This window comes from Neopelma chrysocephalum, unplaced genomic scaffold, assembly GCF_003984885.1.
Source record: "Neopelma chrysocephalum unplaced genomic scaffold, ASM398488v2 Primary Assembly neopelma1_24, whole genome shotgun sequence".
In the NCBI taxonomy this organism is placed as follows: Eukaryota; Metazoa; Chordata; class Aves; order Passeriformes; family Pipridae; genus Neopelma; species Neopelma chrysocephalum.
In genome coordinates this window covers 39,477,264-39,504,299 of record NW_020897693.1, presented here as the reverse complement: position 1 = coordinate 39,504,299, position 27,036 = coordinate 39,477,264, and the positions used below count along the sequence as shown (strand labels likewise).

At 39.0% G+C, this 27,036-nt stretch overlaps 1 protein-coding gene across 1 annotated transcript in view; it reads left to right on the top strand.

Annotated features, from left to right (window-relative positions):
• The first annotated feature begins 13,381 nt into the window (after window positions 1–13,381).
• Window positions 13,382–27,036, top strand: part of KCNK10 (potassium two pore domain channel subfamily K member 10) — a 63,993-nt gene continuing 50,338 nt past the window's right edge. Inside the window, exons 1-2 of the mRNA XM_027673117.1 lie at window positions 13,382–13,459; window positions 14,029–14,086. Coding sequence (XP_027528918.1) covers window positions 14,035–14,086 — 52 coding nt within the window. The 5' untranslated portion in view covers window positions 13,382–13,459; window positions 14,029–14,034. The remainder of the gene's footprint in view (window positions 13,460–14,028; window positions 14,087–27,036) is intronic.

Here is a 27,036-nt window from a genome sequence, read left to right as displayed (position 1 = left end):
CCGCCTTGTGTTTGCTGCATGTTCTTTGGTCATGTGATTCTTGAAGTTATTTAAAATCATGTGCAGTCTTGAAATATCATTGCAGCTTTCTAAATGATGGAAAGTTATGTGTTCTGGCAGGGCTGGAGACTCTGTCCCTTTCTTCATGGCAATGCATTTAGTTGTTTTGTATTGTCTGCATGGCAGCAGTAGTAATAGATTTTTGTGAAGCTAGGGCTCCAGTGGGAAAGATAATGCAGAAACAATTCAGAGGAGATGATCCATGTCTTAAAAACTGCAGTTTTTAATACCCTGTAATTTAGAATGCAATAAGGGAGCTAACTTAAAATAAGGAGTGTGATAAGGAAGATGAGGGCAACTGTAGGAATATATAATGATACAAAGTTTCTTTGAACATAGTGTTAAACTTCCATACTATTTATCAGCGTAGAAGAAGTCTCCCCAGCAGTATGAAAACCTCTTCAGGAAGCTGCTGTGCAGTTGCACTCTGTATTCTTTCTTTTCAGATCTACACAGAGTTTTATAATACACCAATCCTGTGTTACAAGACTATTTTTAAATATGGCAAGGAAGAAACCTCTATAAATTGTAGAAGAGGTTATTCTCAGCTGTAATGTAAAACTTACTAGCTGGGCTGACCCAAGATCTGCTTATATTTATTCTTACATTGTGTCATTTTATGTTTATCTACTATTCTTGTAAAAGTTTGCAAACAGAAGGTGTGTAAGTGAAAAACTGTCCTTTAATAGGGCTGACTGCTGAGGGCTGTTCTTTTCTCGTTACTTTAATTGAATTATTAGGTATTAAAGAATGTAGACTTCAATAACTAATGGAATAATTGGAATGTTAAAGGGAAAAAAACATGTAAATGTCATAAGTCTGTTATCTAGACCATAAGAAATACTTTACTTTCTATTTTATTTACCTATTGTGTCAGATAGAAATGCTTTGTCATAGTAATAAATGAGAAGCAGGATGAAAACTTTTTTTTAATATTTCAGTCAAGATGAGAAAAGGACTCAGATTAGACATATTATATGATACAACTCAATGAAGCTATTCTTGCTTAGCTGAGATGGATCATCTATGGCTACTGAGCCCAAGTCAGGCAGACAGAAGAATGTCAGTGTGGCATTTTGTGTGGCCCATCCATTTTCCACGCAGCTACTACAGCATGCTCAGGCTTGCCTGGCACTGTATTAACCCATCCACATGCTTAAACAAATGGGATCCTGTGTGCTGAAGAGAGTTCTTTCAGCTTTGTGAAGGTCAAGAAGAGAAATTCTCGAGGGCAGCTTTAGAATTGCTGACAAAAGAAGACACAAATATACTGTGATTTTCCAAAGCCCTTTCATACATTTTCAATATCTGCATGAATGTGAAATACAGTTTTACTAGAAATGGGCTGAAATTCCCAATTGGAAGAGTTCGGGGGTATTATTTCTCTTTAAAAAGGTACCGCGATGTTTATGCATTATCAAAGCCTGTGTGTTTACACATACTGGAAGATGAAAAAACCAGACTGAGAAAATATCTGGCATGGCACGTTTCATAAGGAATAGCAATTTTGGTCACATTAGCCACTTCTAAGTGAAAGAAAGCAATTGTCAAGAAAATGGTAGGAATCAAAATGGAGTGTGTGAAGTTTAACTGTTGCAATTAAATCCTCCAAGAGTAATTATTCTGCGAAATCATTTCATTAATACTTAGAAAAAATATTAGGAATAATTACTCTAAATCTTAACTGTTTTATTGTTTAGGACTTCCTTTCATGTAAATGTTATGTTCCAAGGAAAACATCCACTACATGCTAAACTTGTGTGTTGTTACTGACATCATAAGACTCCAGGAATAGCCAACATTCAGATTTAGACAGAACCTGAAACTTACTGTTTTAAAATTTGATATAACACCTTTTTCTCCCCTCCTTCATTAACATGTTACATGTATCAGAAAAGAAAGGACCTTCAGTTTGATAGATGTTTCACAGGCCCAAGGGTCAGGATGCTCAGGGTGTGTTTATAGCTTTGTCAGTGCCACGGATGACCTTGAGTACAGCAATTTTGGTGCCTCAATAGGCTGAAATCTGAATCACCTTAATTCATAGTTGGTAGTAAAAATGGAGATATTTAAAGTTAGTGCATTTGTCTGCATTTTTGGGATGAGTCTTTTTGCACTATGCTTATCATCAAGAGAAGGAGAAATAACATAATAAATATCAGAACTGCAGATTACATTATATGGATGAGACCTAAACACAGAATATTTATCCCTAATGTAATGTCATACAAGCTAATAGGGCCTGTGATTTTTAATATTAAACATGAATATCTGTAATGGAGTATAGCAATTCCACACAAGACTAGAAGGAGTTGAATTTACTCTGAGTAAGCAAATCAGTTTGTTATACAATGTAGAAAGAAAGAAAAATATGACTAGGGTAGGAAGTCTTATGTGTTCTAATGGTTTATTTAATGAAAGGCAACAACATTTTATACATCTCTTCCATATGCTGTTAAATCTCTGTCTTTAAGTTGCATGCAGCCCTCTTAAAAAGTTTGCTCAAAAATTCAACTCCTAGGAGGAATACAAAACCTTACATTCATGATCATTGTATATACTCAGGTAATGTTGTGCCAGTATTAGTCTCATGCTATTCTATTAACTTTTCAGAAGTTAGGATTCCCATTCCCCCAGTTCATGTTTTTCTTCATATGTTCTAGTAAGATCTGTGCCAGAAACATTTACCTGGTTCATATGAATTTTATTTTCCAAGACATTCCATGTTCATTTAATATTCCCATGTTTCATTCTTCCTGTGTCATCTGCTTTTCATAACAACAATTTTTTGTCCTCCAAGGGATGCCTTTGCACTTGGTGCTGCTAATACCAATTGTGTTCTAATTTGCAGTATTAATAAATACTTTTCAAATTATAATATGTATTGGCAATACCTTTCAATTTCTGTCATTCCCACATCCCATACGTTATAAATATGCACAATTAGCTATTTTACAAAATGTACTGTGAAAGTATCAAAAGTTTTTCAATATTGGTCTTCCAGCATCATCATCAATAACTTCAATCGTTGTAGTTTATCTATCAGGAAAACCTGTTTTGTCTGCCTTTTGGCTAAGCGTATCTCAAAACCCCTCAGGTTCTATTTGGTTAATAAACCTATTAGGTTTTTTGCATTTACTGATTACTTCCACAAGTCCTTTGTTTCTACTTTCTTTAAAACATATCCTTGAAGAGTGTTGAGGTCAAACCAGCAGGCCTGTCACTACCTGGATAATTTTCTTCCTTTCTAGATTATACTATGTTCACAGTTTTCCAGTTATTTAGTATCACCTTGAGCTTGGTAGCTTGGTTAGGGCTAATCACGTCCCTCTCCCTCATACAGTTTTCTTTTCTTTTTTTTCAGTTTTCTCAGAACTATGGAAGGATTTCTGGAGAAACTTCATAATCTTGCTGTGTCTGATAGATAAGAACCAGTGTCCTCACCTTCATTTGTGAAGGGCTAAGACACCTACAACCATAAGGCAATCACTCTTCAGTATGTACCCAGTGAACTGTACATTGATACTATGGGTTAGAAAATATTAGGAGGTTCTTTCCACCTCAACAGAAGTAATGGGAAAAGAATTTCTATTCACTTTACTGGAGGTATAGTAATTTGATTCTTAATTGGTGTATGTTAACCATATCTCGTAAGTCTAGGGATTGAAGAGATAGCAATTTAAGACACAAATTGCTTAACTGAATAAAGCTAAATGTAATTTTTAAACAACCTTAGTTGTTCTTGGTCTTAGTGATATTAGCAATTTTTTAGGTGGAATAAAAAATCTGAGAAGGAAGATGACATATGTAAAACAAAACACTCATGATCAAAATAAAAAGGAGGTGAATGTAAGACTCCCTGTAAGTCTTTAGATTTGCATTTATAGAGATATATGTTCCTTGTTGCTTTGGAAATGACTGAAGAAAAAACTGGTTCTTCTAGTAAAGGTCAAGACAGTAGCAAAAATGTTTGGTATACAATGTACAAATGGAGATGGTGGCAGTTCAGCCACATCAATTCTGCTGCTTTTTCACTGTGTGTAAAAAACTGTCATTTAATTTGGTGAAAGTAGAGTGAGATTGCCTCTTTTGGGCTGATAATTTTCATTTGAAGATTTCACTGGCCACTTGTTTTGAATCTCAGTAGATTTTGAGGAATACATTACTGCTAACTAACTCATGTTTGCTGTGTTGTGACTGCTGCAATGTTGCTGATTGTAAAACTCATTTCTCCAAAATAATAAAATGTATGGCTATATTGGTTGACTGTTGTCAGTTCCCATGACAGCTCTAAAGATGGTATCGGCTGCCAGACTTATGTATCCAATGTTTGCAACAGCTGGATTTCCTCCTACCACTATGTGTGAATCAGAAACAACTACAAACAAAAGGAAGTTGCCTTTTATTACTAACCCCTGATTAATGAATAGTGAATGTCATGGCAGAGGATAAAGTAGGCCAAAAATGTATGTTTGTTTTTATAACATCATTCCTAAAACCAAAACTGAAATACTTTTCGTTTTGGAAAACTTCATGAGAAACAGCTATAAACTTATTTAAATATCCATCCCAAGTCAGAGTGAAGGAGAACCAAACCAAGTCCTATCTGCCATGGACATGCCACAACTCTGAAGCAGAAAGTATATGCTGAAAATACTAAATATCACCTCATTTTTTTGAGTTTGTCACCGCTCAAGTGAGTATTGCTTTCAATGTTACCATGAATTTCCTAAAAGAAATGGGCAAACAATAGGATTCCAGCTCATCTGTAGTGTGCTTTGACTGAATGTCTTTACCCAGTTATGACAGAAACAAAATTAATAATGATGTTTAAAAGCACTAAAGATAATGCAAAAAAAGTTTGCTTTCTAATTAAATAAAGTAGCAGTAGGTCTTTAATGAACAGACCTGTGTTTAATTCAGTTTTGACCACTGCTTCTCAAGACAGTGGAAAGAAGATCAAAAAGACAAAGAGCATTATGGGAAAAAGGATGTTGACATACAGGATAAATTGACAGGTATAAATTTTTGTGATTACACAAAATGAAAAATTAAAGAGCGTTTGTGATTTATTCTTTTTGGACTGTTACAAAATCAAGAATGAGATATTTATTATAATTAAAAAATGATGCTATACTGCCAAAAGTAATATGAAACTGCCAGTATGTATAATTTATAGGGGTTTGTGGTAGTTGAGGGGGAGGATGGTTTTATGCAAAGATTTTGTATAGAATAAACTGCTGGAATAAGAGGTATGCTATTATGAAGCAAAATGATAGCTACAGTTATGTGTATGTCTTGATTCTTATATAATTTCTTTAATAACAATATTTTTCAGTATAGCATGCATTGGCAAAAGCAAATTATTGATCTATCTAGCAAGGACGTGTAATAGCAAACTTTCATGCTTGTTTATATATTTAGCAGCATCTAATGTTAGTTGAGTCAAATTCCTGTCAATATTTTTGTAGTCATAGCTGCTCTGAATTCCAACCTGGCATTCAGAAAATATGTACCTTAAATGTATACTTTTGCACTACTTCTGAACTCTACAATGGAGTCCACTATTAAAACTTTTTGCAGAAGCTAATTATGATGGTGGCAGAGTCTTCATTCATTCCATTACCTTTCCTTACTCAGAATGCTGGCCAATGTAGTTCTGTGCTAAATTCTTTCCTTTAATTCCATTAGCATGGTTACAATACTGATGGATAGATTTGGTGATGTGTGCTTAAGAGAACCACAAGATACTGAGGTGGCTGTTAGTGACTCAGAGCTGCTTGCCTGAATATCTTTGGGAACTTGTGAAACAATTTCTTTGAGACAATGAAAAAAGAAAAAAAATATCTGGAGTGCTTTCAGACTGCTAATCTGAGTTGTACATGCCTTCTGTAATACAAGTACTTTTGATCTGACTGTTCCACAATAAATCTCTGGGATCTAGAGATTACCTGCATCACATTATTTAGTATAGTAAGAAAGCAGATCAGAATTACTAAATGGGATTTTTATAGACACATACAATGTAAAGATGTAAAAATACAGAGTGGTTTCTATTGTTCCTTTTAAACGGAAGATCTCAAGGCTTTCCTATGCATTACATACAGAAGTAACTACAGCTGTACAGCTGTAGGGATGCATTCCTGAATTACTCCATAAAACGCTTAAAGGAAGTGTGTATTCAAAATGTAAAGGTATAAAGGAGGCTGCCTGCAGACAACCTGCAACTGTTAGCTTAGGAAGTTAATGTACATTACATTTTTTCATTCTCCAACATGAAGAGATGTTATCTCAGTATAATTCCCAACTCACATAACCTCTTTATTGCCTTTGTATTACCAGAGTATAAATAGTCCAGATCCTTATTATAATTATATATGGTGACATATTTCTTTTAATGGATAGCTGAATGACCTGTTGGTCTGTATGATGTAGAAGATCTGCTGAGTATGAGAAGTCACTGCCTATGGGTTGATTCACAGTGAGCTTCTCACTTTGCTGAGAAAATGCCATGTGTGAATAACACTGCATTCTCTTGCAATGTTGCATCAGAACTGTTGTAATTCCACTTCATCTTCTCCCACAAAATACTATAAAACAGTTAATGAAATGGAGAATGGTACTTGTAGAAGATGATATGTTAGGATGAATCTTGTCTTTTCAGTGCTTTCTTTTTACCAAATCCATTAGATTCCACCAGTGGGTTTGTATTGTTATTTCTTTTCTGTGACTCTATATGGATGTACGTGTACAGTTTGCATAGAAACTCAAAATGGGATGCACCTACTCTTAGGCTGCATATCTTCAAAAATGCAGCAATAGCTTTTTCCTTGCTAGTATATTAAGACAATCAGTCATGAGCTGTTTTCCTGATTGTTATACTGCCTGACACACTGTTCCTACAATTAATATTAATGATTTTTAATTTACACTCAGAACACAGCCCCCACTCTTCCTACAACAGAATAATAATTTATTGATTCTATTTTGCTTGAAATATCATCCTATTTCAAAGTAATTTTCTCCTGAGAGTTCCAGCACTGAAGGTGCCAGTGGTGTGCAGATACAGAGACACAGGCAATTCAGAGTGTTAGCCTTTCAAACAATGGCTAAACTAGTGATTGAAAAATTTCTACATCTATGTGGCTGAGAAGATAGATGTCCTGGGCTACAAGGCTGAGGGAAGGTGCGGGACAGTGCTGGGAGTTAAACTCAATAGGAAGCCCCATCTTGTTCCTTATTCCATAGCTCCAATTCCATTGCTTTCACATTTTTGGAACTGCTTCTTACACATGAGCCATGTGAGAAATGTGTTACCTAATTTAGAAAGTAGTAAAGTTCTTCTGAGTACTGTAAAAGTGATGATGATTAATGCAAGAGTTGTAGTCAGCCCTTCAAATGCTCAGTATAGCTTCTTTCTTCCCTTGCTGTTCAGAGTACAAAAAGAAATAGGCACAACTATAATAGTACTGGTCACTGTGAATGGTGTTTGTGCAGGCTGTTCCTCCCTACTTTAACTGTTCTAGAGTTGCATTAATCCTCACATTTCATAGGCTGCTTATACAATATACTGCATTGAAAAACACTGAAATGAACAGCTGCAGTTAGTGGCATAGTTGATTCTAAGAAATACGAAAGTTTTCAGTAAAAATGGGTGGTAAGACAAGGCTCCTGAGACCAGCATTAACGTCTTTGGTGTGTATGACCCCTGACCTTTCCCCACTGGCTGATAAGGCTGCTGTCATGTCTGTGGGAGGTAAGGTCAGAGCACAGGATAAGCATTCTTCCATGTAGCTGTATTAGTTCTACTACTCCTGCTAATTAAGAAGAAAACATGCAGGCTATGCAGCAACACAGAAAATAACCTGAACTCTTGCCCAAGATCCCTGTGTGTTCTAAGTACAAAGCTTCTTAAGTTTATTTCTTACATCTGGAGGCTTTAAACAAAAGAGCATTAGAAGAATAAGCACATACATAAAACTGTGTTATTTGGCTCTATTTTCCTCGATCTACTCAAGTAGTGCAATTTTATACTATTCCTTAAATGACTCCTGCATTTGCAAGTGTGGTTTAATATATTTCTGTAGTGCATTAAACTCATCCACTCATTTATCCCTCATTCTGCTTTCAAAATAAGGAGTCTGTCCCACCCATTTATCCTTACCCTTCTCATGTCTAAGCCATCTATTCTCCAATCTTTCATTTGTATCACAGGCATTGGGGTTTTCCTGTTCCCTTTTGGCCTTGTCACTCGCATCGTTGCCCATACTTCTGTCACTATGCTTCTGATACTGATGGCCCTTCATCCACTGCCTCTTAACTTTTCGGATATTTTGTGTGCTACTCTTCCCCCGTGCCTTCTGCTACATTCTTTTACAAAGTCTGAATTGCCACTGCACTGACATTGCACTGCCTTGGCAGGCCAGACTCTCACACGGGGCCAGGACGCTCAGGCCCCAGCGGGGCTCACACCCCTGTTTCCCCCACCCGGCCCCCGGTGTGGTGGGACCGATGGGTGACAGACGGCCGGGAAGCACAGGGTGTCCCTGTCCAGGGTCCTGAAAGCTGTCAGCAAGCTGGGCTGGGTCCTGCCTGTATCCTTCGTTCGTGGCTCTGCCGCTGGTGTGAATGGGAAAGAAATGTAGGGATCTCCGAAAGCTAACTCCCAAATTTAGCTGTTTAATATAGAAGAAAGTTATCAACTGGCTAAAATAGACCGTCATGTATCTATCAAGTAAGAAATCTTAGAAAAGTTACATAAGGGAAGAGAATAGTATTGCTATAAAATGAATTTGGTGGCTTGCTATTTTTGTCAGATATCAGCCTTTGATCTTATGAGGATTATTCAGGGACATCATGGAAAAACTGGAAGCCAAATTGTAATTCTCTCATGACTACGATTCAGGAGTAATTGTACTGAAGTCAAATTAAACTAATGTGAAAGAAATGTAAGTGGGTTCAGACAGACTCAGTACTGTGCAGCTTTAGTTAATACGTTTTTACATGGCATTATCTTTTACTGGAAAAAATTCTACAACATACTAATACACTAATAATGTGCATGTACTTTTTCAGATAGAATAAAAAAGTGAGGTAACTACTCCACTTTTGTCCTTGTTGGGTATACAAAGGGACCAACAGGTGGCTGAAAGCTGGAGTCTGGCTAATGAGGAATGAGTACCAGAAAAGAATGAAGAATGATGAAGATGATTACAAACTGTGAAGCAGGTATCACCTCTCCTGTTCTGGCATTCAGATGATTGATAGGATATGAGAGGCAGAATCCATAGTGTATTCTGTTTAGTGTCACTGGCCAAAGGAACGTGTAGACAGGCTGTGGTACCATCCTGGCAAAGGTTATATGGAGGTGTAGTTTCCTTAGGTAGACTCACTGTTTTCACTGAAACCATTTTTGCCAATCAGTAAATTTTCTGTTCTGTGGATTAATCCATAAAATAATAAAACCACAGCACTGTATGCTATGGCTTAAAAAGTTTTAAGAAACTGAATGCAATAGAAGACAATAAAAATAGTAGGTTGCTTTTCCTTGCACAGTCCTAATTCTTAGTTAACTTCCTGATTCCTAACGACACTAAACCTTCTGAAAACTATTTGAATAAAAGGTCCTCAGGTTATCCTGGAGAGAAAGCTTTAAATTTTCTCCTTGACAGAAAGCTTCCTAAAGAAGTTATAAAAGGATTCTGCATTGTATTGTGCCCAAATTAATACTACTGCAGAACCGATCAATAGAATATAAAGAACAGGATACACTTCATTTGGGTTATTCTCTGGCTCTGTAAATAACAGAACTCCTGTGGTAAATAAACAGAATGATCTTCACAATTAGAAATAGCAAGATTTCAAACAACTATGTAGTTAACCATAAACTAAATAGTTATATATACAAATGAGTACATTGTAAAGTAATGACACAAAGACTGTCTAGACTTCCATCTAACCATGTTTCATTTCTTCAGTGCAACCAAGAAGTGGAACATACAACTTACAATTTCTACCTACTATCAAGGATCAAGGCATGTTTCCACTCCCGCTCACTGGATTTAGGTAGGTATAAGAACTATTTATCCATTTGTTTTTCTATGGCTTTCTTTGAGTTATATCAGAATAGATTCTAAATCATTCATGCCATATTACTAATAAACTGCAAAAGGGCACTTAGCATTTTATTTTTCTTTCAATGAGATTGCTTGTAATAGAAAGCCTGTTTTCTATTGTGTTGTGATTGTCACAGGCCCTGTTCTGTAAGGCACTGATTCTCAACTAACACTAACTCTGAGGACATTTAAGTCTGAACAATAAGCCCTAAATGAGAAGGAAGAATTTAGGAAGACCAGTGTGATAAACTACTGATATAAAGTCAAGTCCTGAAAATTCTTATGCAGGTACTAAAACAGATTGATCATGCTACATTTATTTTTTTTTTCTCGGTGAGCTTTCATTTAACTATTAAACATTACTGAATCCACTTAGCTTATAAAAGTTGACAGAGTAACAGCTTGAAACACTATAGCTTCAAGGCACCAGTTCTCCCTATCATAAGAATTTGACATCACTGAGGGGTGAAAGGCCTTTTATTTGCATAAGATAATAGTTACGTTTCTATGCAACAGCTGTGCTGTCAGTGAAAGATGCACTCATTGTGCCAAATCTATCTCTGGAGTAACCCCATTGATTTTAAATGAGTTACTTTGGGAATAAATTGGCCCACTGGATAAAACTGCAGGTCTGAGGCACTGAAATAATTGAGCAAGTTTTCCATGCTCATAACATACTAAAAAAAATTGCAAAACAATTACATGATATACCATTACATTTATGTGCCTGACAGATCAATCACAATTGATTTGCCACAAGGTTTTTAAGTCATATAACGAGGGCAAACATTTATGTAGAGCTTACAGACACTTTTTGCAAATATGTGAACATTAAGGGGATACAAGAAACATGAATATGTCATTGTGTCGTTATTATCTCTTTAGTGTTACAGTAAGTCAAACAAATATGAGATGTCTCTATTGTGTCATTTTAATAATAAAGGATTCATATGTCCACATGAAAATTCCTCTTCTTTAGACTGTAAAAATCAGGATGATTTTCTGGTAATGAACTACCTGAAGAATTAATCTCTAGACTAGAGACTTCCTGCATATCTTAGCAGGAATTTAATGCCATTGGCCTTTCAGGGGACTGTTTCATTTTGATTATCTTAGGTGAGTTCTCAGTGGACAGGTGTCTGTGGCACAATACACGTCATCAGTTGACTGCTGACAGTTATGGCACAAAGTCAAGGTAGTGGTTTGGTTAGGGTGACACAATTGAGTAGATTATATCTATATTGTAGTTTTTCCCAGTAATGTACAAGGTGGATGCCAATGAACTGGAAACTTTTGAATGCTAAGAAAAAATTATTTACATGGATATATATAATATATATGTGTGTATAAATACATGAATAGCTCTTTATAGATACATATTTGATAAGTGATCTTGTTGGGCATTCAGAAGGCTTCTTTGAAATCTTTAAGGTTACTGTAAGCATGATTCAAGTGATTACACAGCACAATTAGCAAAGCCTACCCTCACTTTTGTTTCCATTCAGTTTGCAGAAGTAATGTCAACAGAAATCCCGAAGCCTGTTCAGAATGCATCGTGGTTTGCTTGAAAAGGAAATACCTTGTGCTCCTGATGTCATCATTGCAATCATCTCAAATTCAGGTCTGACTGAGCAGGCTCATTATCATTCTTACCATGTCCTCCCTTTGAGCAGCCTCTCCCGCCTCCTCCCCTACAGCACAAAACAAGAGCCACAGGGTGCTTGGATTAGGGAAAGAAGAGACACCCAGCACCTCCCCCCAGGAAAACTTGCTGCATTACTTCCATGTAGTTTCTTCAAACTACATACTGCTTTACAGGACCTTGTACACCACCACCAAATGGAAGTGTGGATTCACAAATATTGATTTCCTCTTCCTGCTTAGGATTGAACAAAGACTGAGAACAAGCACAGATTTAGCTTCAGAATGTGGATGTGAAAAGAGTGTGCCAATCTCCACAGTACGAGTTTCCTGAGGAGAGCCACACATTACAGGCTGCTTTGGTTTTGCGGATTTTTTTCTCCTCACCAGGGCAGACTTCTTTCTTTGGTCTTACAAGGTTAGCTAACACCTGAGCAACAGATAGGAAAGCAAGACAGAAAAAGGGCAGTTGAGCAAAAAGAAGTACAGGGCAAAAAGCAGGGAACAAATGATCTCAGGCACCAGGTTTAAATCACAACTATGTTTCCTGAAAATTCAGATCATCTATGGACCTCTGGATTGATTCTGGTATGTGTGTCTGACCATGACCCACAGAAATTTGTGGATCTCTCCTCTAAACCATCCCCCGGGAACACTCCCCTTTACACAAGGAGTTGATTTCCACTGTGGAAGAGAATAGGCAGGACAGGGTTAACCTCTCACAGTTTTCCTTCAGGCCCCCAGAGGGGCTGGGGTTTTGTTTTCCTGGGTAAGGGAGGGGAGCTGGGGCATGTATAGTAACTGGAACTGGAGACCTTTCTGGTGTTACCAGCCTGGTTTGGGTTTGAGGGAAAGCCTGGAGAGGACGGAGAAGAGGGAAGAAATGCAGACTTGGAAAGCAGCAAGTGCTTGGTGATTGCACAAGTGTCCTCCATTTCCCCGAAGCCCCCTGAGACCTTAGGGGGGCTCCAAGAGGCCTTCAGCGTCCTGCCCCCTCCCCGCAGCTTGGCGACAACTTACAGCCCTGCTGTACCAGGCTTTGCCTTGACGCGAAGTGTCTGACCCTGCCCACCGTGCGGATTGGGGACAGAAAGGGGAGCACGGGTTCCCTGGCTTTCGGGTTATCCGGTTCTGGTCCCCAGAGCCTACGGGGGCTCGGAGGACCTCTGCCCTTCCCCTCCCCTGGTGCTGCAGAGGCTCTAGATGCTGCCTTACTCCTGCCATGTGCTGCTGCCGCCGCTACTGCTGCTCGTAGCTTAGTCGAGCGTGTCTCCGGCTGCAAACTCTGCCAAACAAGCCTGCATACCCCTTTCGGGAAAGATACCCATTGAGTACTAGCCGGAGCCTGCCCCCTCCCTAGGAACCCCGCCACTGCCTCTTACAAAGGGACTCACAGCCTCTCTCCACCCTCTTTTTAAGCCAGTGCAGAAAGGGGCTCCGTGAATTCCCTCCAAAGCTATAGGGTGGCTCCCTCCTCCTCCTCCTCCCCTTCCTGCTCCGGCTCTCCTGGGCGAGCCAGGCTGCTGCTGCATTCAGCCGGGGTGGTCCCCAGCCTCGCCCCTGCCTCGCCCTAGCCATGCTGCTGCGGCTCACGCCCCATGGCTGACTTTTGTTACCCCTCTAGTGCCCGGGGCTGAACTGAGGTGGGCGCATTTTCGGGGGGTGTCTGAGGCTAGAGAGCGTCTGCGTGTGTGGGAGGTGTCCCTGGGGGTGTGGGGGGCTGGCCGACTCCCCGATCCTGGCAAGCCTGCTTGCTCGCCAGCCCGGGTGGCCCCTCGGGTGGGCGCAGCAGAGGGGCCACGCTGCAGCGGGGACCCCGCCATCCTGACATCTGCAGGTGGACGGAGCGAGACAGCTGCGGGAGCCTCTCCTGGAGCCAGCAGCACCCTGGACCCGCTGGCCATCTCAGTGTGCTCTGTTCCTGCTCCCCCAAATTCTCTCCGGTCCTCAGTCCATCCCTTCTACCCCTCTCTCTGCTGGGGTGTCTGCACCCCTCCTCACCTCGTCGGTACCAACCCCTCCACTCCACTCCCCTGCCCGCCCCTCCCCAACCTCTTCGATTTATTTGTGTATTTTTTTCCTTGGCAACCACCAGTTCCCCTCAGTCAAACAGCGCAGGCTCCCTATAATTTGAAATTAATTTGTTTGACTGCAGCATCGAGACAGGAAGGTTGGGAATTTATTTAATTCTTTTTACTCCCTTTGCAAAAAGGAAGCAATGAAATTTCCAATTGAGACTCCAAGAAAACAGGTGAACTGGGATCCTCAAGGTTGGTGATTCTCTATTACTATCATTACTATAGTAATAACAATTATTATTATTTCTTGTGTTTATTGACTCGTAGGAGAATATGTGACTCCAAATGGGAGGAGGCGTTGGATGCTTGGCTGCTTCCCATGTGCGCTGTTCAGTCTTTCTTGCTCAGTCCTAGCAGTGCATTACAAAATGCTACTCAGATGTGGGGTTGGGTGGCTGCGTGGGTAAAATCTCTTCAAGGTGTAAGTTTTACAGTTCTATATTTGATATATCTTTTCCCTCCCCTCTCCTCCCTTTTTCTTTGCCTGGGATGGCAGTGATCTCTGGCTCGCAGCATTGTTTGTTTTATCAGTGGCTCCTTTGTTGTTTCTAGTGATCATTGTCTCTGCTAAATGGGTGGTACAGGAGTGGACACAGATGTGACTGCTTTCTCAGGGCTCCTCAATGGCACATGTTGGCAGGAGCAAAATGCTGCTGCAATATAACCCTTAGTGTGGACGGTATAAAAAGACACATTAAATAATAGAGCCCAAAGGGACCTTTACACTCTTTACTCTGTGTTGTCAACAACTGACTGGCCCAAGTGGATAGTTTGATTAACTATGTAGGTAGGTTTGGAGTCAGACTTGGGGAGTGTGTTTGTGTGATGGTGGAAGGAGATTTACGCCAGTGCAGTGGTTTTCAATAAAATGATCCAAGTGGTGTTTGAAAATCATAATCAAATGCTCTCCTTTCCTGGCATGGGGAGGAGGTTCATCTGCATCCTACAGAAGTGACTGAAAAAACCCTACTGGTAATTTGTATACTGGCGTGTCATATTTCTGTGCATCATTAGAGAAGCAGAACTACTTGAAGCCGTATGCTCTGGTTTGCAGCAGAACTGCTGACAGCCAGTCACTGTACAGCAGTGCTTGCAGAAGTATGAAGTGATAGCACAGGCTTTGATTATTCGTCTTTATTCCACAGGTTTGGTTTTAGTGGTCAGTTTGCTTGTCATCCTCCATGCCCTCACATTCACAAAATGAAACATTAGAAACAGTTTCTGCTGTTGTAGAAGGGATATGGCAGAACAATCCTCTGAGCAGATCTGATGTGCTGTTTAAACAGTATGCACAATTAAGCTTTAGTTTAAGCCTTACTACATCTTTAATTAAGTGAAGGCTGAAATCGACACATCAGCCTTCTCTGCCCTCAGCTTCCCAACGAACACATGGATAGTAGTGCTAACAGAGATTGGATTATTGTAATAACAGTATACCCCTTATCCTATGGTCAACATTCTGTGAAAACTTGCCCTTCCCAGGTGCTTTTCTGAATGTGTGTTTGCTGCAGCCTCATTTGAATTCATTTTATGTATTGCAAAATGCCTTTTATTGCAAAAAGCTCTTCTCTTCTTTCCTCTGACAAGAAGGCATACAGAAAGATGAACTGATGACATTCAGTGTGCAGCTCCTTTGCTTGCCAATCAGCTTTAAAGAGTATGGATCCAACAGGTGGTTGGCCACAATTTACTGGTGTGACAGAACTATAGAATACTGTAGCAGTTAACAGATCACAAACCCAGCAGGTTTCCTCTCTGCCAAGCTAAAAACTGCAGAATCCTATTAGTTATTTCTCCTCAGTGTATTGACTTTGTTAGGCAGGCAGAATGGATGCTAATGTATAGCCAAGAAATGTTATTTTCTAATTCTCTATGAGACTCAGGAAATAGATAAAATTTGGTGAAAGGGAAAAAAAGGCAAATGGGCAAGGAAAAGCTGTCTAAGGCCCAGTCCTTTAATCAGTAGAGGAACAGTGCAGTGACACTGTACTCACATACTCCCACTGAAAAATTAGTTGTGTGTGTAGAAGACAAGGTAGATCAGCATTCTATTACTTTTGAAACAAAAATATATTTATGTAGATATAAATGTTACTAGTGATCTACACAAAAAAGCTAAAATCTCTAAAATGAATTTAATTTACGATTACATATGTAGTCTGTTCTCTGCATGTACTTGTGAAGAATGATGTTATGTTTTGCATCCGATGTGGTATCTTTGGAGTTAAGGATTGAGTGGCTTTTCTCAGCTACAAAGATCAACATGTAAAAAGTTGGTGGTTCAAGGATGCAAAGAGTCCTGAATTAAAGCACAGCTCATCTCCAGTTAGTGTTCACACTCCAATACCAGGCTCATTTCAGGTTGTATTATATGATTGTGCCCTGTTCTGGTCATCAGATGGAGAACACACAGTTTCCATAGTTTTGTCTAGTAGGAATTGTGCTAACTTGTGCTAACCATACTTGGAGGATATCAACTGATGCTCCTGGCAAGCAAGCTAGCAGCCCAAGGACATAAGTGAGAGTTATGGTATCTCAAAGTTTGTTTAGATCTGACTATTCCAGGCAATATTTTCTAGAAACTATATACATTTCTAAAAACCAGGGCCCTTGTTGTGGAGATATGGCTGGCTTGGAATTGATGATGCTGCTGGTTTGAACCCAGGTCAGAATGATAGTCATTGAAATGAATTAATGCTCAATTCCGTAATGCTGACTGAACTATAAATATTTAAATAAATAAATAGATTAGAGACTACTGGTAATTTTCATCTGATGTAAAACTGATATTCTCAGTTCAGATTAGCAAAGATCAATATACCATAGAAAGACTTTGTGGAGAGAAGAGGTGTAAGGAATAGAATTGTCATGAAAGATGGTGTCTGACAGACGGCTAATGGGAGACTGATTTCTCAGCCATTAAACTGGGTCAAACAGGGCTTGGAAACTGAACTGTGATATTACCATTTTGTATATTATCTTATGTATATATTATCTTTGTTATAAAGTATACCTGTGTGTTCTGAGTAAATGATGAGTGAGTTTTCTAGATAAACGAAATATTTCATAAATTTGGAATTGTGTAGGGTCCAGATTCCTACAGTGAAGTCCACTGTTATCCCAGGCAATGAAACTATGTAAATCCATTAACAAACAGATCACACTCAATTCCAAAAGTAACTGGGACTTGTCCCTTACAATCCAATGTGAAATATGCCCTAGAATCCCATATATATTGACTAAAACCCACACAATTTGTATACAGTGAATGAATAGCATAAGAAATAAGTGAGAAAACCAAGAAGGCACCTCAAGAATGTTTTAGGGAGCACTGGACACATAGAGAAGGGGTACAGGATATCGTACTACCTGGCCTTACATTTTAAAAAACAAGCTTGCCATTTGTTTTACTGGTGGAATCATCCTTATATACACAATCAGAAAACATTTGATCTGCCTGTCTCTGATTTTTGCTTGTCATATTTGATGCAATTCAGGTAAAGCAATAGCTGAAATTAGTGAAAGGCCAGATTCTTAGTTTCATACCTCATACAACTTCTCATCTGTAGTTTTCAGAATATAAAATTGGATTTATAGCAGCATATGAAGACATTAATTCTCATAATTGTTGTTCATAACTCTCCTCTTTCTTGCATTCCTCTTGCAGTTTGTTACACCTACCTGTTTTCCATGCTTTAATTGGCTTATTATATCTTTGCACATTATATTTTTATACAGTACCTAAACCACAATATGTCCCTCATCCTGTGTGAGACATCTGGATGTTACAACAATATCAACTTTTTTCCTAAAAATTACCTGCTTAAAATTGATGTTTCTTTGTAGAAAAGAAAAGTGGATGAGACTGTTTCTAATAAGATCAAAAATGATTCCGAAGTGAGACTGTCTAGCAGGGTGATGGTGAGATGTCTTTTTCGAAGGAAGTATGTCTGCCTTACTGATGCTCTTAGTAGGCAGCAAGTGGAGTTCAGTTTTGTTCCATCCTTTGTGCCTGCAGTTTTTTACTATCATTGCAGTGATACGGATTGTCAAAGCCTTTTGAATTTCCAGATCAATGTTTGTTTCTACACTGATGTTTTGGAGCTCTAAAGTTTTGATACCAGTTCCTGCATTCTTTCACAAATATATTGTTTTTATAGGATAGCTTTCTGCACTTTGGAGTTCTGAAACCATGCATTTATTACTGTCCTTATATTTAGTGTGGGAGTTAGTGGTCTGTGGGGAATTCAAACTGTGGTTGAATTGAGTCTGGAGTTCCTCTTCAAATTTTGCTACTGACTTACTGTTTAACCTTAAGCAAGCTACTTACCCTTTCTTTTCCTTCCTTTTTCCTTGACTGCAAAACAAGAATATTAATACTTTCCTAATGCACAAGGGTGTTGTGGAATAAAATTAACTTGTTAAGAGCAATCTAAGATCTGCTATTGAAAGAAGAGCATATGTATTGCAATCAAATGCTAAAACAATTAGGAGGGAGCAAAACGGCCTGTCATCATACACAGATCACATAAATTAAGAAATAAGGTAGTCTCTGCAATTTACAACTAGAGGAAACTTGTATCATTTGCTCTTCTTTACAGACACTGATGATTCAATTGAGTTTCCCGTTAGAAGTATCTTAACACCTTTGATATTCCCAGGCTGCTGCTCCAGAGGGGCTGAAGTCTTCCGTAGGTCCTTTGTTACCTGCCATGGGATTTCTCACTTTGCCTGAGGCACCTCAAGCAGTACTAGACACCTATATGTGGGACAATGAGCTGAGTTTCAAGTGCCTTCATGCAGATATCAGGTTTGGATCATCCCTTGATGACTGTTTGAAAAATCTTCAGCATCAGCTACTCAGTACAGATTAAACTGACGCTGCTAGTGGAGTGTTACAAATTGCTGCAGTACTTGCCTTTTCTGTTCTTTTATTCAAAGACACCAATGCAGAAGGCAAACAATTATAAAGATGTAGATGAGTAGAATAAAGGTGCTCATTTCAGTCCTCTGTTTTCAAGAAGATATATGAAAAGAAGTAGAGTGCCTTTGTGAGCTAGACTATGTCTTTCTGCATTGGTAAGTCAGTTCTTAGTAGCTCAGAATATGAAGACTGTTCTGGGAAGCTGCAATGTGTGAAAAAGTAGCTCTGATGCCACCAAAGGACCCATGGTCATGGTCAATGACCCTGTGCTACTTGTGTCACAAAATTTTATTGGCTACTTTCCCACCCATCTGATAGATTGGGACTCTGCTGTGACTAGTAAGCATGGGAAAAATTACCCAATAGAAGTTGAGTAAACAGGAGGTCAGTCCTGGAAGTGCGTGGTTTAGGCACAATAGTGCCAAATACAGTAAGGTGAAAAAATGGAAGAGTTTGGAAAACAAATAGAAAAGAATGAAAAAATCAGAACTATATGGAGCCTACAGGGGAGACAGATAAGTACTGTGGACCCTAATGTGGTAAGAGATAGAAAGATGCAATTAAATTAGGAAGAGAGGAAGAAAGACATCAGAGAGGTATTAGTTTCATCAATGTTGTCTTTAGGATGCCCTGGAAACGGTAACACTAAGGATTCAGAAATGTAAAATTGGTAGTAAGAAAGTGGCAGAGCAAAGGACTGGGCAGCAACTTTCTTAGTAATAGTGAAGAAAGACTGAACTCTAGTTAAGGTAAGAAAGATGAAGGGTAGGGTATCATTGAGATGTCATCTGTACTGTGAGAAAAGGAGAATGAAAAAATCAAAGGCAATATGAAGCCATAAGTCTAAGATAGGAAGAGCAGTAGAATTGTCAGCACTATGAGAGGTTAGGACAGAATTATTATTTCGGTGAAGAATACCGATGCTCTTTTTTGCCATATATACAAGAGTAATCTGTTAGTGGCTTTTGGACAGAAAAGTCCCTTGGGCAACTCTTGAAAACTGATGCTACTGAAGTGATGGAGTTTGCTTTTGGGATAAAGATATATGATACCAGTTGTATTTGGGTAGGCTTTAGTTCAGCTTTTGGCGTTTATGTGGATTTATGTAGTTACTATGTGGACTGTATCAGCCTCAGACAGAGGTGCGTATTAATGGTGATACACTTTAATTCTTACTCTCTTGATTTAATCCAGAGCTAGGAATTTTACCACTCATTTTGGTGCGAGCAACGTGAATTCTTCATTTTAAAAGAACTGTGTTGTTGCCGCAGGCTTTACTGACTTGAAAGTAAGAGAGTGCCTGGAATCACTGGGAAAACAGAGGCCCTAGATTTTGTGCTCAAAATAGAGTAAGCACCTGGAGTGAAATGGGGAGGAAAAAATGAGGAGGTCAGGATAAGAAAGGGGTAACCAACAGACTACTATTTAACAGGTAGAGTATTACAGAATTCAGTGTCATGGGAATGCCTAACCTTTATTTTGTAATAATCTCAGTGTAACAGCAAAAGCTGAAGCACAGAATATGAATGCTGAACAGTGGTCTCTTTTTTTAGGGAAGTTTTATGTAAAAGAAGTGACATTCAGCAAAAGGCTAAATACTAATTTTCCTAATACCTTTTTTTATAGGAATATCTCTGGTCTTTGTTTTCTGTAAGGATGAAAACATCCTGGGACCTCTCTTAGTCAGAGAGAGGCTGCTTATATTCCAGTTCCTGAGCCATTGGTTATACTTCTGTTGTTTGTGTATAAAGCATGTATAGGAAAACATTTTATCTATAATGAAAATGTGCTCTAAGATGAACCTGCTGACTTTCACAAATAATGTGTCATGCAGTTCTCACTGGTTACCCGAATGAGGTAAAACAACAGGTGAGAACAGTTCATATCCTATACTCTTGTACTTCAGGGTGGTAGTGCCAATCCTTTTTAGTCCATGGACCATTATTATTCTCCAAACATACTTTCTGGGCTGCTTTTCACACAATCAAACATCAGCTAAGATTATTTAAACAAAATTATATTTCAAATATGAACTATGAATCTCTTACCATGTTAATGAATCACAGAATTTAGAGGCTGTGTCGTTGGTCTGGGAATGCTGAGACCAAGAATTCAGATTTCATCTTTTTCTTTAATTGCTAATAAAATTCTTAAGCTGTTACAAGTCTTACTATTGTCAAAGTCTCCCAAATGCATGCGTTATTATGTGTTATCCAGTTGTCCTAAAATATGAGCATAGGAGAACACTGGTATGATTTTGAGATTAAGGTAGAAATTTCAATGTGGGTGTATCCTGGTATTGGAAATTGAAATGAAGACCAGTAGGGTGACAGAATCTGTTAGCAAAATCTGTATGAGGGGACAAAAGAGGTAGAAGAGAATAAAGAAGCTTAGCTTAATTTTATTTTCCTGTTTTTAAAATCAAAGGGACCATACTGCTCAGAGCTAGAGTTGTGACATCATGGCTAGGCTTCGCGAATGAAGATTTGGGAAGAGTTGTGACAAGGGGCATGAAATATAACTTATATGAAAAGGATTGAAACTTGTTGCACTTAGGAGTGCATCTAGAGTCCTGAGTAGCACTAGTGATCAGTTGCAAAGTCTGGGTGTGGGTTCAATTTTTTTTTTTTTTAATCCTGACATAGTTAGGTCTAGTGTTTTGTTTGAGTTTGCTATTTGAAATTTGATGTTTGAAAAGAAATAAAGACCTAAAAAAGGAGAGACAGAGCAAAGCTGCTTCAGGAAATGTGGATTACAAAAGAGTGAGTCCCAAGTGTGACAGGATCAGATCTGCTGCCAGAAGTGCAGAAAATGCAGAATGAACAGGGTGCACCTGTAATAAGGCTGAAAATGCTCTGAGAAAAAGAAAGTGTGGACATGAAAATAAGTTCGGCAGCCTTCAACTAAAATTCGCTGTTTTCAAGCACACGATGTTCTTTCTACCTCTTAGAAGTAAGTGTATAACCTAGGTCAAATTTATAAAGTCCTGAAGTATCTTTATGTCCTCTGTTGATTCCTCAGGCATGTATCAGGGTCTTTCTCTGTGAGCAAAACTAAATCACAGTATAAATAATCTCATGGACATATTACAGAATATTTTTATCTCATGAAGTAAGTATCTTTCATAGATGATGATTTGTTTATTTGGTTAGTCTCTCATTAGAGAAAGTCTTATGACTCTTCCATTTGTTCCTCAATTCTGTCCCCACACAGATGCATTCAATAGATCTTTAAATTGCTTCAGTTCTTTTTCTGATAATCTGTGGATTATTTGTGACCGTGTGACTATTTTTTTGCTGAAGACTGTTTAACTAGTAGGGGATAACAAAAGATAACACCCTAAAAAATCTTCTTAGAAAGCAATACAAGTTATTTTGGTAGCACTATCCTACAGGATCATCACAGTGCTTTAAGCATCAGGCTTTGAGATTTGTTAGAGCCATATGTTCATATCTCAGCAGGACTGACTCATCTTTTCTTCCCTAGGAATTAAAAACCAACATGCTACTGACTGTACTGGATGAGGATTTTGGATTTTGGCACCTTAAACTTGTGCCACTGAGTTTCTGAAAATTCAGTAATACGTTCTTGAAGGGTTGCTTGGATTATTTCTCTCTTACTTGATACTGTAATATAATAATACCAGTATGATTTGAAAATAGAAAATCCATACTGACAGGTTGTACAGGGCTTTTATCCTCTCAAGTTTCAGGTTTTCATTTTCAAGAAACAAAAGGCAGTCACTAGCTACTATGTGTGAAAAACCTCCTTGGTGAAAGAATTATGAAAAAAACGGTACTGCAGAAGCTCACAGTTGAAATGAAGGAAGCACACATCTCAAAGGCATTCTTCTAGGATAAGTCTGATCCATCACTGATTACTTATATGTTGAGACTGCTAAGTTTGGATTGCACAGGAAAGCACTGGACACAGGCCTTGAGTAGCAGCAATCATGGCACCTATGGAAACAGCAGCAACTTCTTCATGATGCTACAGCCACTGTCCTAATTTGCCTTTATAAGAAGCAGAGCCCATTATTAGGTTACAATGATACACTGACATGTAACCTTATGACCTGAATTTCTTATTGCTACCAGACATTTTTTGTTGATTTAGTTTTCTAAAAATAGGCATCTGCTGACATTTAAGAGACTTTAAGGTAGCTGAGATATTTGTATAGGCCTGGTATATACGATAATGGACCTAAGGGAGACCTCTGCCCTTCTGGAGCAACAGCTTAAGGCCAATTAGGGTATGCCATAATCTCTTGCTTGGTACATAATATGGATGGGCAATTGAATTAGACCTTTTGAGTATGACTTAGTTGGAGAATAAAACAGCTAAATGTAGGTAGGTGTCTGAAATTCTAAGGTATTCTAAGTTTTTAAGGACCTGTTATGGTTAGGGGAAATAGTCAAGTATGGTTCAGGAAGCCTGGAGAATTCTCAGTAAATGTCTGGTTTAGGGTCAGCAAAATCACTCTCTAGGCTGCACTGACCAATTTGACTACGTTTGTATTGATGCTAATGGGATGTATTCCAAGTTACAGCAAAGGGAAGAAATGAGACAAAGGTTGTTTCTGCTTGTATTTTACTCTTCAGCTAAAATTGCTTTGGGTTAATCCTCTTGTTAGTAGGATTTAAGGCAGGTGTACACCACTTCTTCCTGTTGGTTTAATTCTCAGTTAGTACTTGCTTTGATGTTACGTGAAGTTACACTGTAATGGTTAGTGCAGCTCTGCTGAAAGTTATAAAATGCTAATTAAGCTTTGCATTGTTGGCAGTGATTTCATTTGTATTCCCCAGCTTTGACTGGAGGAAAACGAGTTCATGTTCACCTGCTATACACTGTGCAGGCAAGGTTTTGCTTAGGTAGAGCTTAATTGTGGACAAAATTGATTGTGGGGCCTTAGGTCTCTTTGTTAAGTCTGATCTGTGAATGCACGTAGCCACATTTCAGTGATGCAGTATGACAACACTGTGAAGTATTGTGAGATGTTAGAAGCCATACCATGTCAGCAGATGGTATCCTTATGTAGCTATAGAATTTTGTTATATTTCAAATTACAACTGTATTTTTACACTATTATCTGAATAGAAGCTGAGCATTCTTATATAATTCAGGTGTTGTATCAGACTCCTTATCATCTAAGGTACCCTAAATTATATACTATATAGCAAACTCCAAGCCAACTTTATGCAGCCTGGCAGTGACCTGGAGCCCCATGTACCCAACCAACCTCCTAGTGATGATGTCATGAGCAACATAATGGGTCTGATGTCTCTTTAACCTAATTCCTTTTGCTTAACTGATCCCTCTTTGACTTGCAGTCAATTTCTAGTAATTGTCATACATGCAGACTCAACAGGTAAATAATTTCTGACTGTGGCATCTTTACTGGTGAAACTTACACACAAAGTGTAAAAGAAAAATGTGTATGCTGTAAAGCATTCAGAATAAGAGAAAATAAAAGTGGCTATGCTGAACAAGGGCATTTCAAACAGCAACCTCCTCTTCCTTGTAAAACATTGGTTTTGCACAGAGTAATTTTGTAGTAGCTGTCTTATATGTATGCTTCACCCTATTCCAGAATAGGTTTTTAGAGTATTGGAAAGCTTTCATTCACTTTATGTGAGTGTTAATGTGTATGGGAACTTAAGACGGCTAAATAGATTAAATCCTCAGGTTATGCAAATAGTATAGCTCCACTTAACTAAAAAATACCCTGGCCTCTATCAGGAACATTTTGGCCAGCAAGAGCAGGGAAGTGATTCTTCTCCTGTACTCAGTGCTGGTGAGGCCACACCTGGAGTACTGTGTCCAGTTCTGGGCCCCTCAGTTCAGAAAGGATATTGAGGTGCTGGAGCAGGTCCAGAGAAGAGCAACGAGTCTTATGAAGGGACTGGAGCACAAGTCCTATGAGGAGAGGCTGAGGGAGCTGGGGTTGTTCAGCCTGGAGAAGAGGAGGTTCAGGGGAGACCTCATCACTCTCTACAACTATCTGAAAGGAGGTTGTAGCCAGGTGGGGGTTGGTATCTTCTCCCAGGCAACCAGCAGTAGGACAAGAGGGCATGAGCCAGGGGAGGTTTAGGTTGGATATTAGGAAGAAATTTTTTACGGAGAGAGCAATCAGGCATTGGATTGGGCTGCCCAGGGAGTTGGTGGATTCACCATCTCTGGAGGTTTTTAAGATGAGACTGGATGTGGCACTTAGTGCCATGGTCTGGTAACCACGGCAGTGTTGGATCAAGGGTTGGACTTGATGATCTTCGAGGTCTTTTCCAACCCAGTTGATTCTTATGTGCTTCTTATAAGATTTCTGACCATTATCACATGATGAAAGATCCACTTTTATTGCTGTTGCACAGAAAAGTTGAGAAATTATCACCTAACTGAAATGGAAGATCATTAATGAGAGTTACTTGAATTCAAAGTATTTTTCAGTACATCCTAATCATTAGTCAAATTGGGGAAGACACCACTAGACTGATGCAGAAATTCTTACTTCTTGTTTTTACAGACGATCATCAGTATGAGCTCCTTAAGTATGATCAGTAATGTTCAGATACATGTAAAGATGCCACAAGACATCTTTGGAGGGAAACAATAAGTGCTTACACAATTGTTATTTTGGGATTAGAGATTATATTGTGTGTGTTTTTCTGGCCTTACCCATATGTGACCTTGGCTAGTAACCAAAGAGAGTCCTGCAGGAGATATTGTACAGCCCCAGCTGAGCATCTCACAGTTCCAGTCTGTACCATAGTCAGTGGTGCTGCTAAGTTCCCCTTTGCATAACTGAGGTGAATCAATAAATTCCTCCAGTCCACTGTTAGGCTGTACGCCTGGCAGACAGCCAACATCAATCACATTTCAAATGTAGATTAGATAACTTCCTGAAGGCCAGTGTGAATCTTTGTTGTCTCCTCCACTTGGCTAGTTTTACCACTAGGTTTCCTTCACTAAGAATGTTCTTCTCTTTGTACACAGGCCTTCTTACGCTAAATTGCAGGACTTAGGTTTCCTTCACTAGTTGGTCTGCCCATGAGACCATTGGCTGAATTTCTTTTCTGAATCCTTGAGATAAGATATTTGGAAGATTCCAGCAAAAACTCTATCATCCTGTGAGTACTTGGAAGCTGAACACATTGAAATCCTGTGGTGGGAGATTCAGACTCTTCCTGAGTGTTACTGGAACCCTGGGACACTTCCTGGTGAGGAAGAGTAATCAACTTGTTTCATACAAACGTCATGGTGCAATGAAAAATTTTGTTTTAGTCTTTAAGAAGAAGGTTGTGGATAAGCAGCAGCATCACTGTTCAACATGCCTGTTTTTCATTGAAGGGTGAAATTTGCAGAAAACCAGAGAACAGCTGTTTATTCCTTGGTGCTTGTGCTATACTGACAAGAAAGCAGTTATTCTGTATATTACCTGAGGAAACATATATATATGTTCATTTCTTCTTACAGGAACTCTTTTCATAAAGTCATCTTTATACCCCAAGATCTTGAGTCAAAAGCACTTGCTTCCTATTTGGCTCTTGACAGAGCAGAGACCTGCACAAACTGGAACTCCCAATTTTATCAAGAGCAAGAAATACCAATCTATTGGTAGGGAAACAGGTTTTAGCAGTGATCTATTGGTTTCAGAAAGAGAAAGGTGAGAATTTTTCATGGGTTTCTCTGTATTCAGTGTCTCTATAAATAGCTCCATAAAGCTGATGATAGCACTGCTGCCCGCGAGTGTGTTGGAACAAACATAGTCATCAGTCTTGAAGCAGGAGGGTTCCATATTTAGGACTTGCCCCTGTCAATCACTTCTATTCTCCCTTCAACTCCTCCTGTTTCTCACTGTAATACTCTTCTATTCTATTTTTCATTTTCCCATACCTGAAGTTCATTGATGAATCCTGTCACACATGAATATGGGCTCAAGTATCAGAGGCAACAGGAAGGGTAGTGCCAAGAAGAGGAGCTGAACAGGGAGTTACGGGTATGCTACCTCCCACGCTGCCAGCACAGTTGGAGAGAAGTGAGGGACAAGAACAGGTGGATGGATTTGGAGGAGTGCAAGGTGGAGGAGAGGTCAGAAGAGAGAGAAAGCAAATCAAGGGAAACAAAATTCGAACTGCCCTCCAGCAGAGTGTACAGTCTCACTCCAGCACAAGACAAACCTCCCTCAAGTATTCGTCTGGACTTGGCAGCTCTGTAAGTAGTG